This window comes from Microcaecilia unicolor, chromosome 4 (assembly GCF_901765095.1).
Source record: "Microcaecilia unicolor chromosome 4, aMicUni1.1, whole genome shotgun sequence".
NCBI classification, from domain to species: Eukaryota; Metazoa; Chordata; class Amphibia; order Gymnophiona; family Siphonopidae; genus Microcaecilia; species Microcaecilia unicolor.
Window position 1 is genome coordinate 1365165 of NC_044034.1, and position 17808 is coordinate 1382972.

At 49.0% G+C, this 17808-nt stretch overlaps 1 protein-coding gene across 5 annotated transcripts in view; it reads right to left on the reverse strand.

The window, feature by feature from the left end:
- ARFIP2 (ADP ribosylation factor interacting protein 2) overlaps positions 1–17808 on the reverse strand; it is a 127977-nt gene that overhangs the window by 26556 nt on the left and 83613 nt on the right. For all 5 annotated transcript variants that reach the window (XM_030199771.1, XM_030199769.1, XM_030199770.1 and 2 more), the window contains 2 exons: positions 8668–8889; positions 6726–6883 (listed from right to left, as the gene is read on the reverse strand). In XM_030199771.1, the coding sequence (XP_030055631.1) occupies positions 6726–6883; positions 8668–8889 (380 nt within the window). The remainder of the gene's footprint in view (positions 1–6725; positions 6884–8667; positions 8890–17808) is intronic.

Below are 17808 nucleotides of genomic sequence, written 5' to 3' on the forward strand. Positions count from 1 at the left end.
CCTTTTTTGAATTTAAACTGCAATGTCCTGAAGTACTTTTCCCTGTGTGGGCAGTGATTGAGGGGCTGGGTAAATTACTTGTGGATCAACATACCCAGCTCAATTTCCAGTTACAAACTCTTCCTGGTAATGGTTCTTTATACTTTTAAAACAAATAGGAGGAAATATTTTTTCACTCAAAGAATAGTTAAGCTGTTGAACTCATTGCCGGAGGATGTGGTAACAGCAGTTAGCGTATCAGGGTTTAAAAAAGGTTTGGACAAGTTCTTGGAGGAAAAGTCCATAGTCTGCTATTGAGACAGACATGGGGAAGCCACTGTTTGCCCTGGGATTGGTAGTATGGAATGTTGCCACTAATTGGGTTTCTGCCAGGTACTTGTGACCTGGATTGGCCACTGCTGGAAACAGGATACTGGTCTGACTCAGTATGGCTATTCTTATGTTCTTATGAGAAGAGAGTCTGGGAAGCTTAGTAAAAACTTACAAGCAGTGGAAGTTGAAGTGAATTCTTTGATAGAATATGCAGCTGTATTTCATAATAAAATTGAAACTTTATTATTTAGAGGAAGAATGTATGATTTATAAATGTTCTTAAAACATATAATTTGAGTCCAAAGACTATTTCAGGAAATATTTAACTGAAGTGCTAAACATTCTGCTAGTCTCGTATGCAGGATACTGGGCTAGATGGACCACTGGTCTGACCCAGTATGGCTATTCTTATGATTAATGTCTTAGGCAAAGAGATGCTCTCTCCTATGGACTTAATATTTGTGTTTTCCCAGATTGGATGTTTAAATATTTGAAAGATATGTTTCTATATTAATATTTTTTCCAGAGAAGGGAAAACAGTAAAACTAGAGGACATGAATTGAGTTGTGAAGTGGTAGACTTAGAGGGGCATAATCGAACGGAAACGCCTATCTCCATGGGCGTTTATCTCAGAGAACGGGTCCGTGAAGGGGCGGGCCGAACCGTATTTTCCAAAAAACGGATGTTTTTGAGCTGGGCGTTTGTATATTTTAGCGATAATGGAAACTAAAAACGCCCAGCTCAAAAACGTCCTAATCCGAGCCATTTGGTCGTGGGAGGGGCCAGGATTCGTAGTACACTGGCCCCCCTGATATGCCAGGACACCAACTGGGCACCCTAGGTCAGTGCGGTGGACTTCAGAAAAAGCTCCCACATGCATAGCTCCCTTACCATGGGTGCTGAGCACCCAACCCCCCTCCCCCAAAACCCACTACCCACAAATGTACACTACCATAGCTCTTAGGGGTGAAGGGGGCACCTACATATGGTTACAGTGGGTTTTGGAGGCCTCCCATTTACCAGCACAAGTGTTACAGGTGGAGGGGATGGGCTTGGGTCCACCTGGCTGAAGTGCAGTGCGGTACCCACTAAAAGTGCTCCAGGGACCTGCATACACGCAGGCCTCTAGGACTGGTTGCTGCTATATAACATTGGCACACCAGTTGACACCTGAAGACTATAATGCCCTCTTTCAGCCACATTCAAGGGAAGAACTAAGTTCTGTAACGTGGCTAACAAAGGAAAGGGAACTAAAACTAGCTTACAAAAATGGCCACTACCGCATGGACTACAACAGGAAACACAACAGGGCACACTCTGATCCAGTAGGCAAGGGGAAAAGCACCATGGCAGAAGAGCCTACCAACTACCAACATCGTGAGACTGTAACACAAGCTAATGAAATCACGGAGCCCAATACCCTACACCCACCACAATGCAATGCTGATGTGACCCTGTACTGCACCCGAGAGCCACATCTGACCCAGGGAAAGGCTGTGACAGGATTGAACACATTCTGCTGTCATGGAGGTGGGTACGGCATTTGAGGCTGGCATACAGGCTGGGAAAAAGGTTTGTAAAGTGGGTTTTTTTTGGTGGAAGGGGTTAGTGACCACTGGGGAAGTCCGGGGAGGTCATCCCCGATTCCTTCCAGTGGTCATCTGGGCAGTTGGGGCACTTTTTTGGGACTTGTTCGTGAAAAAAAAAAAAGGGTCCAAAAAAAGTGACCCAAAATCGCGGTAAAAACGCCTTTTTTTTTTTCGATTATCAACTAAAGATGCCCATCTCTCCTCGGCCGATAACCACGCCCCAGTTCCACCTCCACCACGCCTCCGACACGCCCCCGTCAACTTTATTCGTTTCCGCGACGGAGTGCAGTTGGAAACGCCCAAAATCGGCTTTCGATTATACCGATTTGGGCGTCTTTGCGAAATAAACGTCTACCTCCCGATTTAGGTCGCACTATAGGCGTTTTTCTCTTTCGAAAATAAGCTGGTTAGGAATAATGTCAGGAAATTATTTTTTACTGAGAGGGTGATTGATGCATGGAATGCCCTCCTGGTAGAGACAAAAACAGTGACAGAATTCAAAAAGGCATGAGATGAACAAAGAGGATCGCTAATTAGAAAATGAATAGTATATAAAACAAACTTTAATAGCCTGGGTGTGCGTTTGATATGTCAAGTGGCACATATGGCAACTCCAGCTATGAAGAACTAAGGCCAGTGCTGGGCAGATTTGTAGGGTCTGTGACCTGTATACAGCAATCTGGTTCAGGATGGTCTGGAGAGGGCTTTCAACACCAACTCCAGTAATTGGGATGCGAGGTCTATATCCTGGTTCAGAGAGGCTGGAGTGGGCTTTGACAGGACTGTGCCAGGCAGACTTCTACAGTCTATGTCCCAGAAATGCCAAAGACCATGATCAAGTATTTTATACCACATTCATTGCTGGTTCAATCATGAATTGAAATTGGCAGACCGGATGGACCATCATTTACTATGTTAGCTTGTTGTTTTGCTTCAGTGTAGGGTACTGTAAATTACTACTACTTAACATTTATAAAGCGCTACCAGGGTTATGCAACACTGTACAATTTAACACAGAGGACAGTCCCTGCTCGAAGGAGCTTACAATCTAAAAGACAAAAAAGTGCAGTCAATCAAATTGAAGCAATCTAGATTTCCTGAATAGATGTGTAATGGTTATGTGCCGAAAGCGACATTGAAGAGGTGGGCTTTGAGCAAGGATTTGAAGATGGGCAGGGAGGGGGCTTGGCGTATGGGCTCAGGGAGTTTATTCCAAGCATAGGGTGAGGCGAGGCAGAAAGGGCGGAGCTACGGTGGTGGAGAAGGGTACTGAGAGGAGGGATTTGTCCTGTGAGCAGAGGTTACGGGTAGGAGCGTAAGGGGAGATGAGGGTAGAGAGGTAATGAGGGGATGCAGATTGAGTGCATTTGTAGGTTAATAAGAGAAGCTTGAATTGTATGTGGTACCTGATCGGAAGCCAGTGAAGTGACTTGAGGAGAGGGGTGATATGAGCATATCGGTCTAGGCGGAAGATAAGACGTGCAGCAGAGTTCTGAACGGATTGAAGGGGGGATAGATGGTTAAGTGGGAGGCCAGTGAGAAGTAGGTTGCAGTAGTCAAGGCGAGAGGTAATGAGAGAGTGGATGAGAGTATGGGTGGTGTGCTCAGAGAGGAAAGGGCGAATTTTGCTGATGTTATAGAGAAAGAAGCGACAGGTTGTCTGCTGGATATGCACAGAGAAGGAGAGGGAGGAGTCGAAGATGACTCTGAGGTTGTGGGCAGATGAGACGGGGAGGATGAGGGTGTTATTGACTGAAATAGAGAGTGGAGGGAGAGGAGAAGTGGGTTTGGGTGGAAAGACAATGAGTTCAGTCTTGGTCATGTTCAGTTTCAGGTGGTGGTTGGACATCCAGGCAGCAATGTCGGATAAGCAGGCCAATACTTTGGCCTGGGTTTCCGCAGTGATGTCAGGTGTGGAGAGATAAAGCTGGGTGTCATCAGCATAAAGATGATATTGGAAACCATGAGATGAGATAAGGGAGTCCAGGGAAGAGGTGTAGATTGAGAAAAGAAGGGGTCCAAGGACAGATCCCTGAGGAACATGAACAGAGAGCGGGATGGGGATAGAGGAAGATCCATGAGAATGTACTCTGAAGGTACGGTGGGAGAGATAAGAGGAGAACCAGGAGAGGGCAGAGCCCTGGAATCCAAATGAGGATAGTGCGGCAAGGAGTAGATTATGATTGACAGTGTCAAAAGCGGCGGATAGGTCGAGGAGGATGAGGATGACCTTTGGATTTTGCAAAGGAACAGGTCATTACAGACTTTAGTGAGTGCCGTTTCTGTCGAGTGTAGAGGGCGAAAACCGGATTGAAGCAGATCGAGAATGGCATGAGAGGAGAGAAAATCAAGGCAGTGGCTGTGAACAGCGCGTTCAAGTATCTTGGAGAGGAAGGGTAGGAGGGAGATGGGGCGGTAGTTGGAAGGACAGGTAGGGTCTAGTGATGGTTTTTTGAGATGTGGTGTGACTACAACAGCATGCTTGAAATTGTCAGGGACAGTTGCAGTGGAGAGAGAGAGGCTGAGGATATGACAGATGGGGGGCGGTGACAGTAGGAGAGATGGTGTTTAGTAAGTTGGTGGGGATGGGATCAGAGGAACAGGTGGTGCATGTCGAGGACGAAAGAAGGTGGGCGGTTTCCTCCTCGGTGATATCAGGAAAAGAGGAGAAGGAGGCCTGGGTTGGTTGGTTGAGGGAGTTGGTTAAAGGGTGAAGAGGAGGAGGTGGCTTGTTAGTGAATTTGAGGTTGATCTTCTGCACCTTGTCATGGAAGTAGTCAGCCAGTGATTGAGGAGAGAGTGAGGGAGTGGGTGGGAGCGGAGGGCACTTTGAGGAGGGAGTTGAGGGTGGCGAACAGATGACGAGGGTTGAAGCCGAGAGAATTAGTCAATTGGGTGTAACAGTCCTGTTTGGCAAGGAATAGGGAGGACTGGAAGGAGGATAGCATGAATTTGTAATGAATGAAGTCGGTATGGGTGCGAGATTTCCTCCAGAGGCGTTCAGCAGATTGGGCACAGGAGCGAACGTATCGGATGCAAGGTGTCAGCCAGGGCTGGGGATTAGTACGCCTTGTGGGACGGGGGATGGATAGTGCAAGGGTGTCCAGAGCATAGGAGAGAGTGGCGTTGTAAGCAGAGACAGCCTTGTTGACAGATTCGGAGGACATGATGGAAGGGAGGAGATTAGAGATACTAGAGGATAAGGTGGGAGGGTCGACAGCCTGGAGATTCCTGAAAGTAGTGGTTAGTGTTGGGCGGGACTGAGGGGGAGGGTGATGAAGTGTGAAGGTGATCAGGTGATGATCGGAGACAGGAAGAGCTGAGGCGCAGAAATTGGAGGGTGAGCAGGTAGAGGAGAGGACGAGGTCAAGACAATGGCCAGTTTGGTGAGTAGGGGTGGTGGAGCTCAGCTGGAGGTTGAAGGAGGATGTCAGAGTGAGGAACTGAGAAGCGTAAGAGTCAGATGGGTCGTCAGCGTGTATGTTAAAGTCTCCAAGAATGAGGGACGGAAATGAGGGTTCAAGAAAAACGGAGAGCCAGGCATCAAAGTCGGTAAGGAAGGAAGAGAGGGACTTATCAGGGGGGCAGTAAATGACTGCAACTCTGAGTGGCAGCGGGTAGAATAGACGGATGGAGTGAACTTCAAAGGATGAGAAGCAGTGAGACTGCGGGAGGAGAAGGGGTTGAAAACTACAGGAGGGCGAAAGTAGAAACCCGACGCCTCCTCCGCGGCCAACTGGGCGGGGAGTGTGGGAGAAAAGATAACCTCCATGGCATAGGGCTGCAACTGAGGCAGAGTCGTCAGGGGTGAGCCAGGTTTCAGTTAGGGCGAGAAGTTGAAGGGAACGGGAGATGAAGAGATCATGGGTGAAGGGAAGTTTGTTGCAGACCGAGCGGGCATTCCACAGGGCACACGAGAAGGGGAGGGAAGGGGGGGGGGAGGAGGAGAATAGAGATGAGATTGGAGACATCCCGGAATCGTTTGCATGGATAGGACGAGGACAGGTGTGGAGGACCAGGATTGGGATTAATGTCCTCAGTGGAGAGAAGGAGAAGGAGTAAGAGAGTACGGAGAAGAGTAGGAGAGGTATGACGACAGCGACGAAGCCGACATGTACTCAGATAGAAAGGAGATGGAGGAATAGAAGGAAGGAAATGTTTAAGGTTGAGAGCTGAGAAAAAGGAAGAGGAAAAAAAAGAGATGGTGAGATGACGAATACAGATGGTGGAAATTGTGTTCCTGCAGTGTACAGTGGTTTTAAGATGGAGAAACAAATTAGGAAGGGACAGTGCCAAGAAGAAAAAGTGTACTGGAGCCATAAGTAGTAACTGGGAGAAAAATAGATGTAAAGAGAACGGTGCACGGCACCTAGAGCGCCTTAAATATTCTTGTAAATGTACGTGAGATACAAAAATGTGAAGTACACTTTTTATTGATCCTTCACAGCTGACTTTTCGTGATAAATCTTCAGCTGTCCTTTCTTGCTTCTACTGCATTAACTGAAGTGACTTTGGAATAAGAGCGATAAGCTGTCCAGTATTAGTACAACTGCCATGCTCAGTTACAGCAGTTTAGTAAATCCTGTGGAAATGAATTCATTTCACAATTTATAAATCGGCATAAGAATGTGTAGAAAATAATTAATTCCTACTCCCTCTGGACACAGAAAAATACCTTCTATACCTGAATAGAATTTGCTGTGAACATCTGCAAAACACATGAGCTAAATCCAAATCCCCCTTTAATATGTGTGTCTGTATCCCTGCCCCACGGACATCTCTCTACCCTCCCTGCTCTTCAAACCGTATATAGGAAATACCAACCTGGCTGTCTCGTATAGTTTCACCGTCATCAGCGTATCCTCCATGGTCTTGTTTACAAGTGTGTTAATGCTGGAGACAAAGAAATTCACAGCACCTAGGAGTGTCTCTCCATTCTTACAGAGCAACTTCTGGGTCTCTGCATTATATCCAAATTCTTCCTGGAAAAAAAGGCCAGTATTAAAAATCTACCATCTTCCACAGGAAATGGCAGCTGGTGCTACAGCCTAAACATCTCCTATGAAGAACCATTCCTGCTGCTAAAGGCCAAACATCTTCCACAGAGAAAAAACAGAGCTTCTGTCAGAACCCAAACATCTCCCAGACAGAACAGGGGTTGACACCAGAACCCATGCATGCACCACACAGAACAAAATGAAGCCTGTAAACTATCCAATTACCTTTCACAAAGAGAAGAGCCGAGTCTATTCAAAAACTATACATCTACCTTATAGAAAAGAAGGAGAAGTTAGACCTTACCTGCTAATTTGCTTTCCTTTAGTCCCTCCAGACTGGCCTAGACGGAAGGATTATGCACTTTTACCAGTAGGTGGGTGGAGACTGAGAACTACAGAATTCTGGTGGAGACTATAAGTTACCTGTGAGACCCATGAACGTAACAAGCAGAAAGAACTAACAAATAGAATAAGAGCCAACAGATCTCCCCTAACCCTTCTCTGCCATGGATTCAAAATCCCACATGATGTGCAGGAACACTGCACTGCAAAGGAAGCAGCTGCCTCAAACAGCAAGAGCTGCTGCAAATGAGATGTTTCTACTCTCCAAGAAGAAAGCTCTATCACTTAGAGATTTTGGGGGGGGGGGGGGGGCCGTTCCCTCCCCCAGGACTAGGAATTCTCAGGCCTACCAGACCAATCGAGACTACACAGGCTCGCCCCTGCTGTTCTCAGTCTCCACCAACACTTTGGAAGGAATGCAAAAGCCATCCACTTGGGTTGGACTCAAAGGACACTAAGGAACAGGGATTCTATCAGAACCCAAACATCTCCCAGCCAGAATGGGGGCTGATACCAGAACCATGAAGCCTGTAAGACATCCAAATACCACTGGCACTACCCAGAGAGAACTGCGGATAATGATGAAGTTGTGATCATGGGACCATTCTCATTCCATCTGAAAGCTCAGTGTTATTAAAAGCCCAGATACCGTGGTAATGAAGAAAAGCACAAGAATATATGGCATTAATAATAGAAATGCTGTATCAATTGACTTACTCTGTACTATGTGTGGAGAACGAGAAGACCTTCAAATACCAAACACTGCAATTAGAGACCAAGAAAATGTGGTGGAAAGATACAGACTGGAGGGCACCAGCCTGTTTAAAAGAATTTCCAAGCACATCTTGATGTCCCCATGCATACCCCCACCCTCCCACTCTGTCAGACTGTCAAAGTAATGCTTTGATGTTTCTCTTATATATTATCTACTACCACATTTGCTTATTTCCGATCTGACGAAGAAGGGCAACCTTCGAAAGCTAATAAAGAAATGTATTAAGTTATGTCCAATAAAAAAGGTATCATCTTATTTTCTTTTCCATGTTTTATTTTGTTTGATTTCTATTGATAACCTTTAAGAGTGGACTAACACGGCTACCACACCTCTCTACTCAAGCACATCTTGATATGTTGCTTCTACGTACTACAACTGCCAGATGAACTTCAGATGTATTAAGACGTCCACTAGCTAGATCTTACTTAATACACCCTGACTTATAAGGGAGGTTCATTCTCATCGTGGTACGTGTACAATTATGAGACACTGGCCTAGTAGAATACAGCCTGCTTCAGTACGTAATGTAATAACAGAAAACTCAAAATCCTCGTACAAAAATTAAGGCCACCATCAGAACCCAAGTTTTCTATCAAGGAGCTCAGTTGAGGATGAAAAGGTGGTGGTGGTGGTGAGGGGGTTCAGTCAATACCTGCAGCTCTGGAGATTTCTGGCTGAGATCTGAGAAAGCATCCCCAAGGGCTCGCTGCGTCTGTACCATGTTGTAGAAGTGATTTGTCAGAGACCGGGCCAGTTGTAAAACACTCTCGTATTTTCGCTTTGTGTCACGTAATAACTCAATTTGTGTCTCAAGCTCCAGATCCACCGTGCGAGATCCTCGACCAAAGCGCTCAGAAATCATCTGCTTGGTGCACTGCCACAGAAAGAAATACAGGGACAGGTAATACGTACTGCAGTGGAGAAAGGACACAAACAGCAGATTTGAATGCATATAAAACACTCTCACACATCCAGACGTTCTGCTGTATAAGTGTAACGTAGACACATGCTGGCACAGAGACACAGTGTTGTAATGTATTTGACGTGGCCCTGTCTCACACTAGCACACAGACATACACATCATGAAGTCAAGAATCAATATTTGTGTGTTACATTACCTGCATGATATGCACTACACCAGTCTCTACAGAACCTCAGAAATACGTACATTTCAGGGGTAATTGTACAGCTGCCCACAGAGGGGGAAAGCACACACCGGCTTTTCAAAGCACAGGGTTGTTTTTTTGTTTTTACATACTTTCACTGAGAGTCATCCAAGGGCTGTGCACCAGAGCTTTTCTTTTTCATTCCTTAGGACACGGGACACACAGCAATATACACCTCTCTTTTCTCTCCATGCGCATTGATTAGATAATCCAAATTGTGCATGTCCCCACTGTGGGGCCACCATTGGAGTCTGCATGTGCATGCATCGGATGATCAACCATACCCATCCACCCCTGGACAATTCTGTATTAACTGATTTCCACTGGTAAAATCCTTGTTTAACCATGGAAAGGGGTCTAAATATTGCCTTCAACATACGTTACATCCCTTTTAAGGGCAGTATATATTATATTCCTCACACACTGCCAGAAAGGCACACAGGGTAGGACACTCTGCAAACCCCACAGGTAATTCTCCTCTTGGTGTTTGCAGGAATAGCTCTTAATATTGATTTCATTACTGCCCCCTCCAAAATTGCTTGCAAGTATTTAGGCCTCCTCTCTGTATATAATCCTTCAGTAGAAAACAATGTAATTAGGGCTGTACTGAACATTCGTATTCGATTCAGTTCCAATTACATTATTCGAATTTGACCGAATAGTGATTTGAATTCGAATAATCTGGGGCTCTACTGTGCTAAATCCTACTCAAATTAACACTACATCGCCTTCTTTTATTATTTATTATACATCAAAGCTCAATGCCCATTCCATATCATCATGCTGATCAATCCATAGACTGGTGGGTTGTGTCCATCTACCAGCAGGTGGAGATAGAGAGCAAACTTTTGCCTCCCTATATGTGGTCATGTGCTGCCGGAAACTCCTCAGTATGTCGATATCAAAGCTCCATCCGCAGGACTCAGCACTTAGAGAATTACACCCACGAAGGGACACTCTGCCCAGCTCACCACCGCCGAAACGGGGGAGGGGAATTAACCCAGCTCATCCCCACACAAGTGGGGGAGGGGAATCCGTCCAGCTCATCCCCGCGGAGCGGGGGAGGGACACCACACCCGCCGATGCGGGGGGATCTGGCTTATCCTGCAACCGCAACCGCGGGAGGAGCTGACTGACCCTAACACCGCCGAAGCGGGAGGGGTACAAAGCTGCCCTACAGCCGCACGAAGCGGGAGGGAGTGCCGGCAGAATTTAAATCTCAATCCAGCCCCGTAAAACGGAGGGGAGAGGAATGCAGCAGCTCACTGTAACACAAACTCGTCTCAACTCTTGAAGAATCCAAGTGAAAAAACTTGAACACGAAGTCTTTCTGAAGTAACTGAAGACTAAACTTGAACCTGAAATGCAACCAGAATAAAAACAGTACAGATATCTGGGAGGGACTATGGATTGATCAGCTATGATTAATGGAAAGAAAATTATCAGGTATGATACATAATTTTACCTTCCATATCATCAAGCTGATCAATCCATAGACTGGTGGGTTGTGTCCATCTACCAGTAGGTGGAGATAGAGAGCAAACTTTTGCCTCCCTATATGTGGTCATGTGCTGCTGGAAACTCCTCAGTATGTTCTCTATCTCAGCAGGTGGTGGTCACACACAGCAGCAGCTCTGGCTAGGCCTCCAAGCCTAATTTTTAGGTTTTGTTGAGTACCTGGGGTTGAGGGCTCTTCTTGAGCAAGTGCAAACCTGGTGGCGCCAGGTCCCTCCTTTTCTCCCCCCTCCCGCTGGCTCCGTTAAAAAAAAAAAATTTTTTTGGACGTCCTTAAGGGCGTTTATTTCGACGTTTATTTAAACGTTTATTGCAGCTACTCACTGGGACACCAGGTCGTTACAGCTCGGAGCGAGAAGCAGGTAATTTTTACCTTTTTATAGCGGGCAGGGGGTTCCCCGATTGATCTCCACGTGGCCTATGGCATCGGAGGGCGAGGGCGCGAAGAATCGCTCCCCGGACCGCGTGTGCGCTTCTAGCGGGGATGTGGGGGTTTTAAAGTCTGATTCGCCCTTGTTGGGTGTCAGTTTGGAGGCCGGTCAGTGTCCCGGGTCTTCCTCCGGCGCGGCGGTTTTTTCCGCCATAAACGCCCATCCCCCGCTGCTCGCCTCCGCCATCTTGGCCGGCCACTCTGCTCGGACGGCTTCTTCTTGGGCCGCCCTTGAGCTGGGAGACGTTCATTGCCATGGCCGCCCTTGATTTAGGCGACGGCAAAAAAGCGGCTAAAGTTAAGCGCCGTTCTTCCCGCGCAGCTCCTTCGCGGAGTGTCGCGCCGGACACCATCTTGGATGCGCAGCATGGTTCTCCCCCGCTCTTGCGAGCGCCGGTTGAGGGTGCGTCTAGGGCTGTGGCCCAGGCTGCTGAATTGCACAGTTTGGGGGGTTTCTCCCCCAGTTATTTTGCTGCTGCATCAGGCCTTCCTTATGCAGAACGCTGCCCCTTCTCCCTTGTCCGATAAAGGGGTTGAGGCCCCCGGAAGTAAACGCCCTCGGGTGGATGCCCAGGCCTTAGAGGACGCTGTTTCCTCTGATGTAGATGAGGGCAGCGTATCTGAGTTCTCCCAACGGTCCTTTGGGGATTCCTTGGAGGAGACGGATTCCCGCTCGGATGGAGCGGATGACCCCTCTGCAGCACGGATCTTTCGCTCAGAGGATTTTCCCAACCTGTTAATGCAGGCCATGAGCATTTTGAAGATTTCCTCTCCGGAGGACGTCTCTCCCTCAGCCCCTGTTGGCTCCGCCATTATGCTGGGGACGAAGCGCCCGCCTAGAACCTTCCACGTGCATGATGCCATGCACACCTTAATTTCGGCTCAATGGGATGTCCCGGAAGCGAGCCTCAAAGTGGCTAGGGCTATGTCCCGCCTCTATCCTTTGCCTGAAAGTGAGCGTGAGGCCTTTGTTTGGCCTACCGTGGATTCTTTAATCACTGCGGTGACTAAGAAAACGGCGTTGCCGGTGGAAGGTGGCACGGCACTAAAGGACGCCCAAGACAGAAGATTGGAAGCGGCTTTAAGGTCGTCCTTCGAGGCGGCTGCCTTAAGTTTGCAGGCCTCAGTTTGCGGCTCCTATGTGGCCAGGGCGTGCCTGACGTTGGTGCAGCGGGCTTCCCCCTCCGATCCTTCCTTGAGGGCTGACTGGCCGGCCCTGGAATCGGGCTTGGCTTATTTGGCAGACTTACTGTATGATGTCTTGAGAGCCTCGGCTAAAGGCATGGCTCAGACAGTCTCTGCGCGGCGCTGGCTTTGGCTGAAACATTGGTCTGCGGACCACGCCTCTAAGTCCCGCCTGGCTAAGTTGCCTTTTAAAGGCAAGCTGCTCTTTGGGGTGGAGCTGGACAAAATCGTGACCGATCTCGGCACGTCTAAGGGCAAGAGGTTACCAGAGGTCAGGGCTCGGGCCAGTGCTCGCCCCGGTATCTCCAGAGGACGGTTTCAAGAAGCCCGTCGGTACCACCCGGGCAAGTCGGGCTCCTCTGCCCCCTCTTCCTTCAAAAGGAACTTCTCCCCCAAGCAGCATTCCTTTCGCAGAGACCGCCGTCCCGGAGGTACGCCCTCCGGTCCTCCCCCAGGGTCTCGTACCCAATGACGGGGTCTTGGTCCATGGCCCAGTGCAGATTGGAGGACGCCTGTCCTCGTTTCTGGGCGAGTGGACCAAAGTAACTTCAGACGCTTGGGTGCTGGAAGTCATCAGAGACGGCTACAAGTTAGAGTTCTGCCGACCCTTAAGAGACGGATTTGTACTCTCTCCCTGCAAGTCTCCGGTCAAAGCTGTGGCAGTGCAGCAGACCTTGGACAACCTGATCCGCCTGGGTGCGGTCGTTCCGGTGCCAGAAAATCAGACTGGCAAGGGACGTTACTCCATTTACTTTGTGGTACCAAAGAAAGGAGGTTCTGTCCGGCCTATCCTCGACCTCAAAGGGGTCAATCGGGCCTTGAAAGTGCGGCACTTTCGCATGGAGACTCTCCGCTCTGTTACAGCGGCAGTGAAAGCAGGAGAGTTCTTGGCTTCCTTGGACTTCAAGGAAGCGTACCTGCATATTCCCATCTGGCCTCCTCATCATCGCTTTCTGCGTTTTGCAGTCCTGGGCCGACACTTCCAGTTCAGAGCCCTCCCTTTCGGGTTGGCTACTGCTCCGCGGACCTTCTCCAAAGTAATGGTGGTCATCGCGGCCTTCCTGCGAAAGGAAGGAGTACAAGTCCATCCTTATCTGGACGACTGGTTGATCCGAGCCCCCTCTTATGCAGAGTGCGGCAAAGCTGTGGACCGGGTGGTTGCTCTTTTGAGCTCCCTGGGATGGATCATCAACTGGGAGAAGAGCCAGCTGCGCCCGACTCAGTCCCTGGAGTATCTGGGAGTTCGATTCGACACCCAAGTGGGCAGAGTGTTCCTGCCAGACAATCGGATTGTCAAGCTTCAGGCTCAGGTGGACCAGTTCCTAGTAGCCTCTCCTCTTCGGGCTTGGGACTATGTGCAGCTGTTGGGCTCTATGACGGCCACGATGGAAGTAGTGCCCTGGGCCAGGGCTCATATGAGACCACTACAACACTCTCTGCTGCAGCGCTGGACTCCGACGTCGGAGGATTATGCTGTGCGCCTTCCCTTGGACCCAGCAGTGCGCAAGGCGCTGAGCTGGTGGATGCAGACAGACAAGTTGTCTGCAGGTATGCCTCTGGTGACCCCGGAGTGGATTGTCGTCACGACGGACGCCTCTTTGTCGGGCTGGGGAGCCCACTGCTTGGGAAGGACAGCGCAGGGGCTCTGGTCTCTTGCAGAGGCAAAGTGGTCTATCAACCTCCTGGAACTCAGAGCCATTCGGTTGGCGCTTTTGGAGTTCATCCCGGTACTGGCGTTGAAGCCAGTACGGGTCCTGTCGGACAATGCCACGGCTGTGGCCTATGTCAACCGCCAGGGAGGTACCAAGAGCGCCCCTCTAGCCAAGGAGACCATGAATCTATGCCAGTGGGCGGAAGCGAACCTGGAACAGCTGTCAGCGGCCCACATTGCCAGAGTCATGAATGTCAAGGCGGACTTTCTCAGTCGCCATACCTTGGAGCCCGGAGAGTGGCAGTTATCTGCTCAGGCGTTCTTGGACATCACGAAGCGCTGGGACCAGCCGAGCCTAGATCTGATGGCGTCATCGGCCAATTGCCAAGTGCCGCGCTTTTTCAGCAGAGGACGGGACCCTCGATCCCTGGGAGTAGATGCTCTTCTCCAACAGTGGCCGACACAAGAGTTTCTCTATGTGTTCCCGCCCTGGCCCATGTTGGGCAGGGTGGTAGACCGGGTGGCAAAGCATCCGGGCCGGATAATCCTGGTGGGTCCGGACTGGCCCAGACGTCATTGGTATGCGGACTTGATCAGGCTCTCAGTCGACGATCCTCTGCGGCTGCCAGTGGAGCAGGGCCTGTTACATCAGGGTCCCGTGGTGATGGAGGATCCCTCCCCCTTTGGTCTTACGGCCTGGCTATTGAGCGGCAGCGTCTGAAAAAGAAGGGCTTCTCAGACAAGGTGAGAGCGAGGAAGCGCTCTACTTGTACTGCTTACGCCAGGGTTTGGCGCATCTTTGCAGCGTGGTGTGAAGCAGGCTCACTTTCTCCCTTCACTGCTCCAATTTCTTCAGTGTTGGCGTTCCTGCAAGAAGGTCTGGAGAAAGGCCTGTCGCTCAGTTCCCCTAAAGTCCAGGTAGCGGCTCTGACTTGCTTCAGGGGCCGCCTGAAGGGTGTTTCCCTGGCTTCTCAGCCAGATGTGGTGCGCTTTCTCAAGGGAGTTAATCACCTGCGCCCTCCTCTGCACTCAGTGGTGTCTGCGTGGAATCTCAACCTGGTGCTAAGAGCATTGCAGAAGCCGCCTTTTGAACCCTTGTCGAGGGCGTCTCTGAAAGACCTGACGTTGAAAGCAGTCTTTTTGGTGGCTATCACTTCAGCCAGAAGAGTTTCCGAGCTCCAGGCGCTCTCATGTAGAGAGCTTTTTCTGCAGTTCACTGAGGCAGGAGTGACTATTCGCACAGTGCCTTCCTTCCTGCCCAAGATTGTTTCTCGCTTCCATATGAATCAGCAGCTCTGTCTCCCTTCCTTTCGTAGGGAGGACTACCCAGAGGAATACTCTGCTCTCAAATATCTGGATGTGAGACGTGTCATCATCAGATACTTGGAAGTGACCAATGATTTCCGGAAATCGGATCATCTGTTTGTCCTGTTTGCAGGTCCTCGTAAGGGTCTGCAGGCTGCTAAGCCTACAGTGGCAAGATGGGTCAAGGAAGCCATTGCGGCGGCTTATGTGGCCGCGGGGAAGGTGCCGCCTATCCAGCTGAAGGCTCACTCCACTAGAGCTCAGGCGGCCTCGATGGCAGAGGCCGGGTCCGTCTCCTTGGAAGAGATTTGCAAGGCGGCAACTTGGGCTTCGGCCCATACCTTCTCCAGGCATTACCGCTTGACTGTGGCTGCTCGGGCAGAGGCCCGGTTTGGAGCTTCAGTGTTGCGGTCAGGGATTTCTATGTCCTGCCCTGGGTGAGTACTGCTTCGGTACATCCCACCAGTCTATGGATTGATCAGCATGATGATATGGAAGGTAAAATTATGTATCATACCTGATAATTTTCTTTCCATTAATCATAGCTGATCAATCCATAGCCCCTCCCAGATATCTGTATTGGTTATATTCTGGTTGCATTTCAGGTTCAAGTTTAGTCTTCAGTTCCTGTTCAGGAGGACTTCGTGTTCAAGTTTTTTCAATTGGATTCTTCAGGAGTTGAGACGGGTTTGTGTTACAGTGAGCTGCTGCATTCCTCTCCCCTCCGTTTTACGGGGCTGGATTGAGACTTAAATTCTGCCGGCGCTCCCTCCCGCTTCGTGCGGCAGTAGGGCAGCTTTGTACCCCTCCCGCTTCGGCGGTGTTAGGGTCAGTCAGCTCCTCCCGCGGTTGCGGTTGCAGGATAAGCCAGATCCCCCCGCATCGGCGGGTGTGGTGTCCCTCCCCCGCTCCGCGGGGATGAGCTGGACGGATTCCCCTCCCCCACTTGTGTGGGAATGAGCTGGGTTAATTCCCCTCCCCCGTTTCGGCGGTGGTGAGCTGGGCAGAGTGTCCCTTCGTGGGTGTAATTCTCTAAGTGCTGAGTCCTGCGGATGGAGCTTGGATATCGACATACTGAGCAGTTTCCGGCAGCACATGACCACATATAGGGAGGCAAAAGGATTGCTCTCTATCTCCACCTGCTGGTAGATGGACACAACCCACCAGTCTATGGATTGATCAGCTATGATTAATGGAAAGAAAATTATCAGGTATGATACATAATTTTACCTTATTAATATTCGGCCAAACAGTAAAATATGCTACTCAAATTCTACCTGTACCAACTGCATTTATCAGGAACGAAAGGGGATGGTGTCACCGCACACAGGGTGAAACAGCTGTCAGGGCGTCCTATGGACTCCTCAGCATTGCAGTTACTGACATTCTTCAACAAGGAACATAACTTTTGGGGAGATGGGAAGGATTATCAGCCTGATCAATTCTGCTGTCCATGGACATCATCTCTTGCAGGTGAGAAGCAATGAGCCCCCATCCCCAATCAACAAGCAGTACTGTGTCAGGCACACTAAGTGAGTGACTTGCAAGCTCAAAGCTGCTCGTTTAACTATGATTTGTCTGTTGTCCAGAAGCAACCATCCAATTAAAAAAAAGATGTGAGCACTGCCAATGTTATAAGAACAAAATGGCCAACAGAGCTCAACCAAATGCATCGTCTCTGACTGAGGATTAGTCCAAACACTTGTGTGAAGGTATGATAGGGGTGAAACCCCAAATCACTCAAAGAGAAAGGAAATGTCGAGAAGACCTCTGCATTGACCAAACTAATTAATCAGATGGTGTAAAAGTTTTTTGCACAATATAAAAAACATTTGTCTATATAATACTGGATATAATAATATAATGGAAGGTTTTCGAGCCGATAATTAATCTTTGACAGGTTATGTATAAGTGAAACCTGTATTTTCTGAGGCTTTTCCATCCAAATTCAAAGAAGAATTTTGCTAGAGATATAAACGCTATTCAGGTGAAATAGGGGTGAAACCTGTAAATAGTACTACAATACAAAGCCTGACAAAGTCAGACTCTCCTGTAAGACCTATTGTACTCCATACTGTAGACATTGTCTCAGTACAATATAGCCTTGGACTTCAATTGCCAAGGCCACTGAGAAGCCAGGAAGATGTCTATGGCTTACTTGATTGATGAAACAAGAAACTGCTCCTGAGTCAAGGACAGTACCCTAAACCCATAAAAGAGGTTGTTCTTGGTGTCTGTGAAACTAAAATGTCTGAACAAAGTGCACTGTTGTGATAACCTTTGGTGGGGGGGGGGGGGGGGGGGGGAGGTGTCAAAGTTTCTTAAGAATATAAGAACATAAGAATAGCCATACTTGGTCACACCAATGATCCATCTATCCCAGCATCCTGCTTCCAACAGCGGGCAAGCCAGGCCACAAGTACCTGGCAGAAACCCAAATAGAAGCAACAGTCCATGCTACCAATTCTGGGGCAAGCAGTGGCTTTACCTGTGTCCATCTCACTAACAGACTTTTCCACCAAACCTGTTTTAAACCCAGAT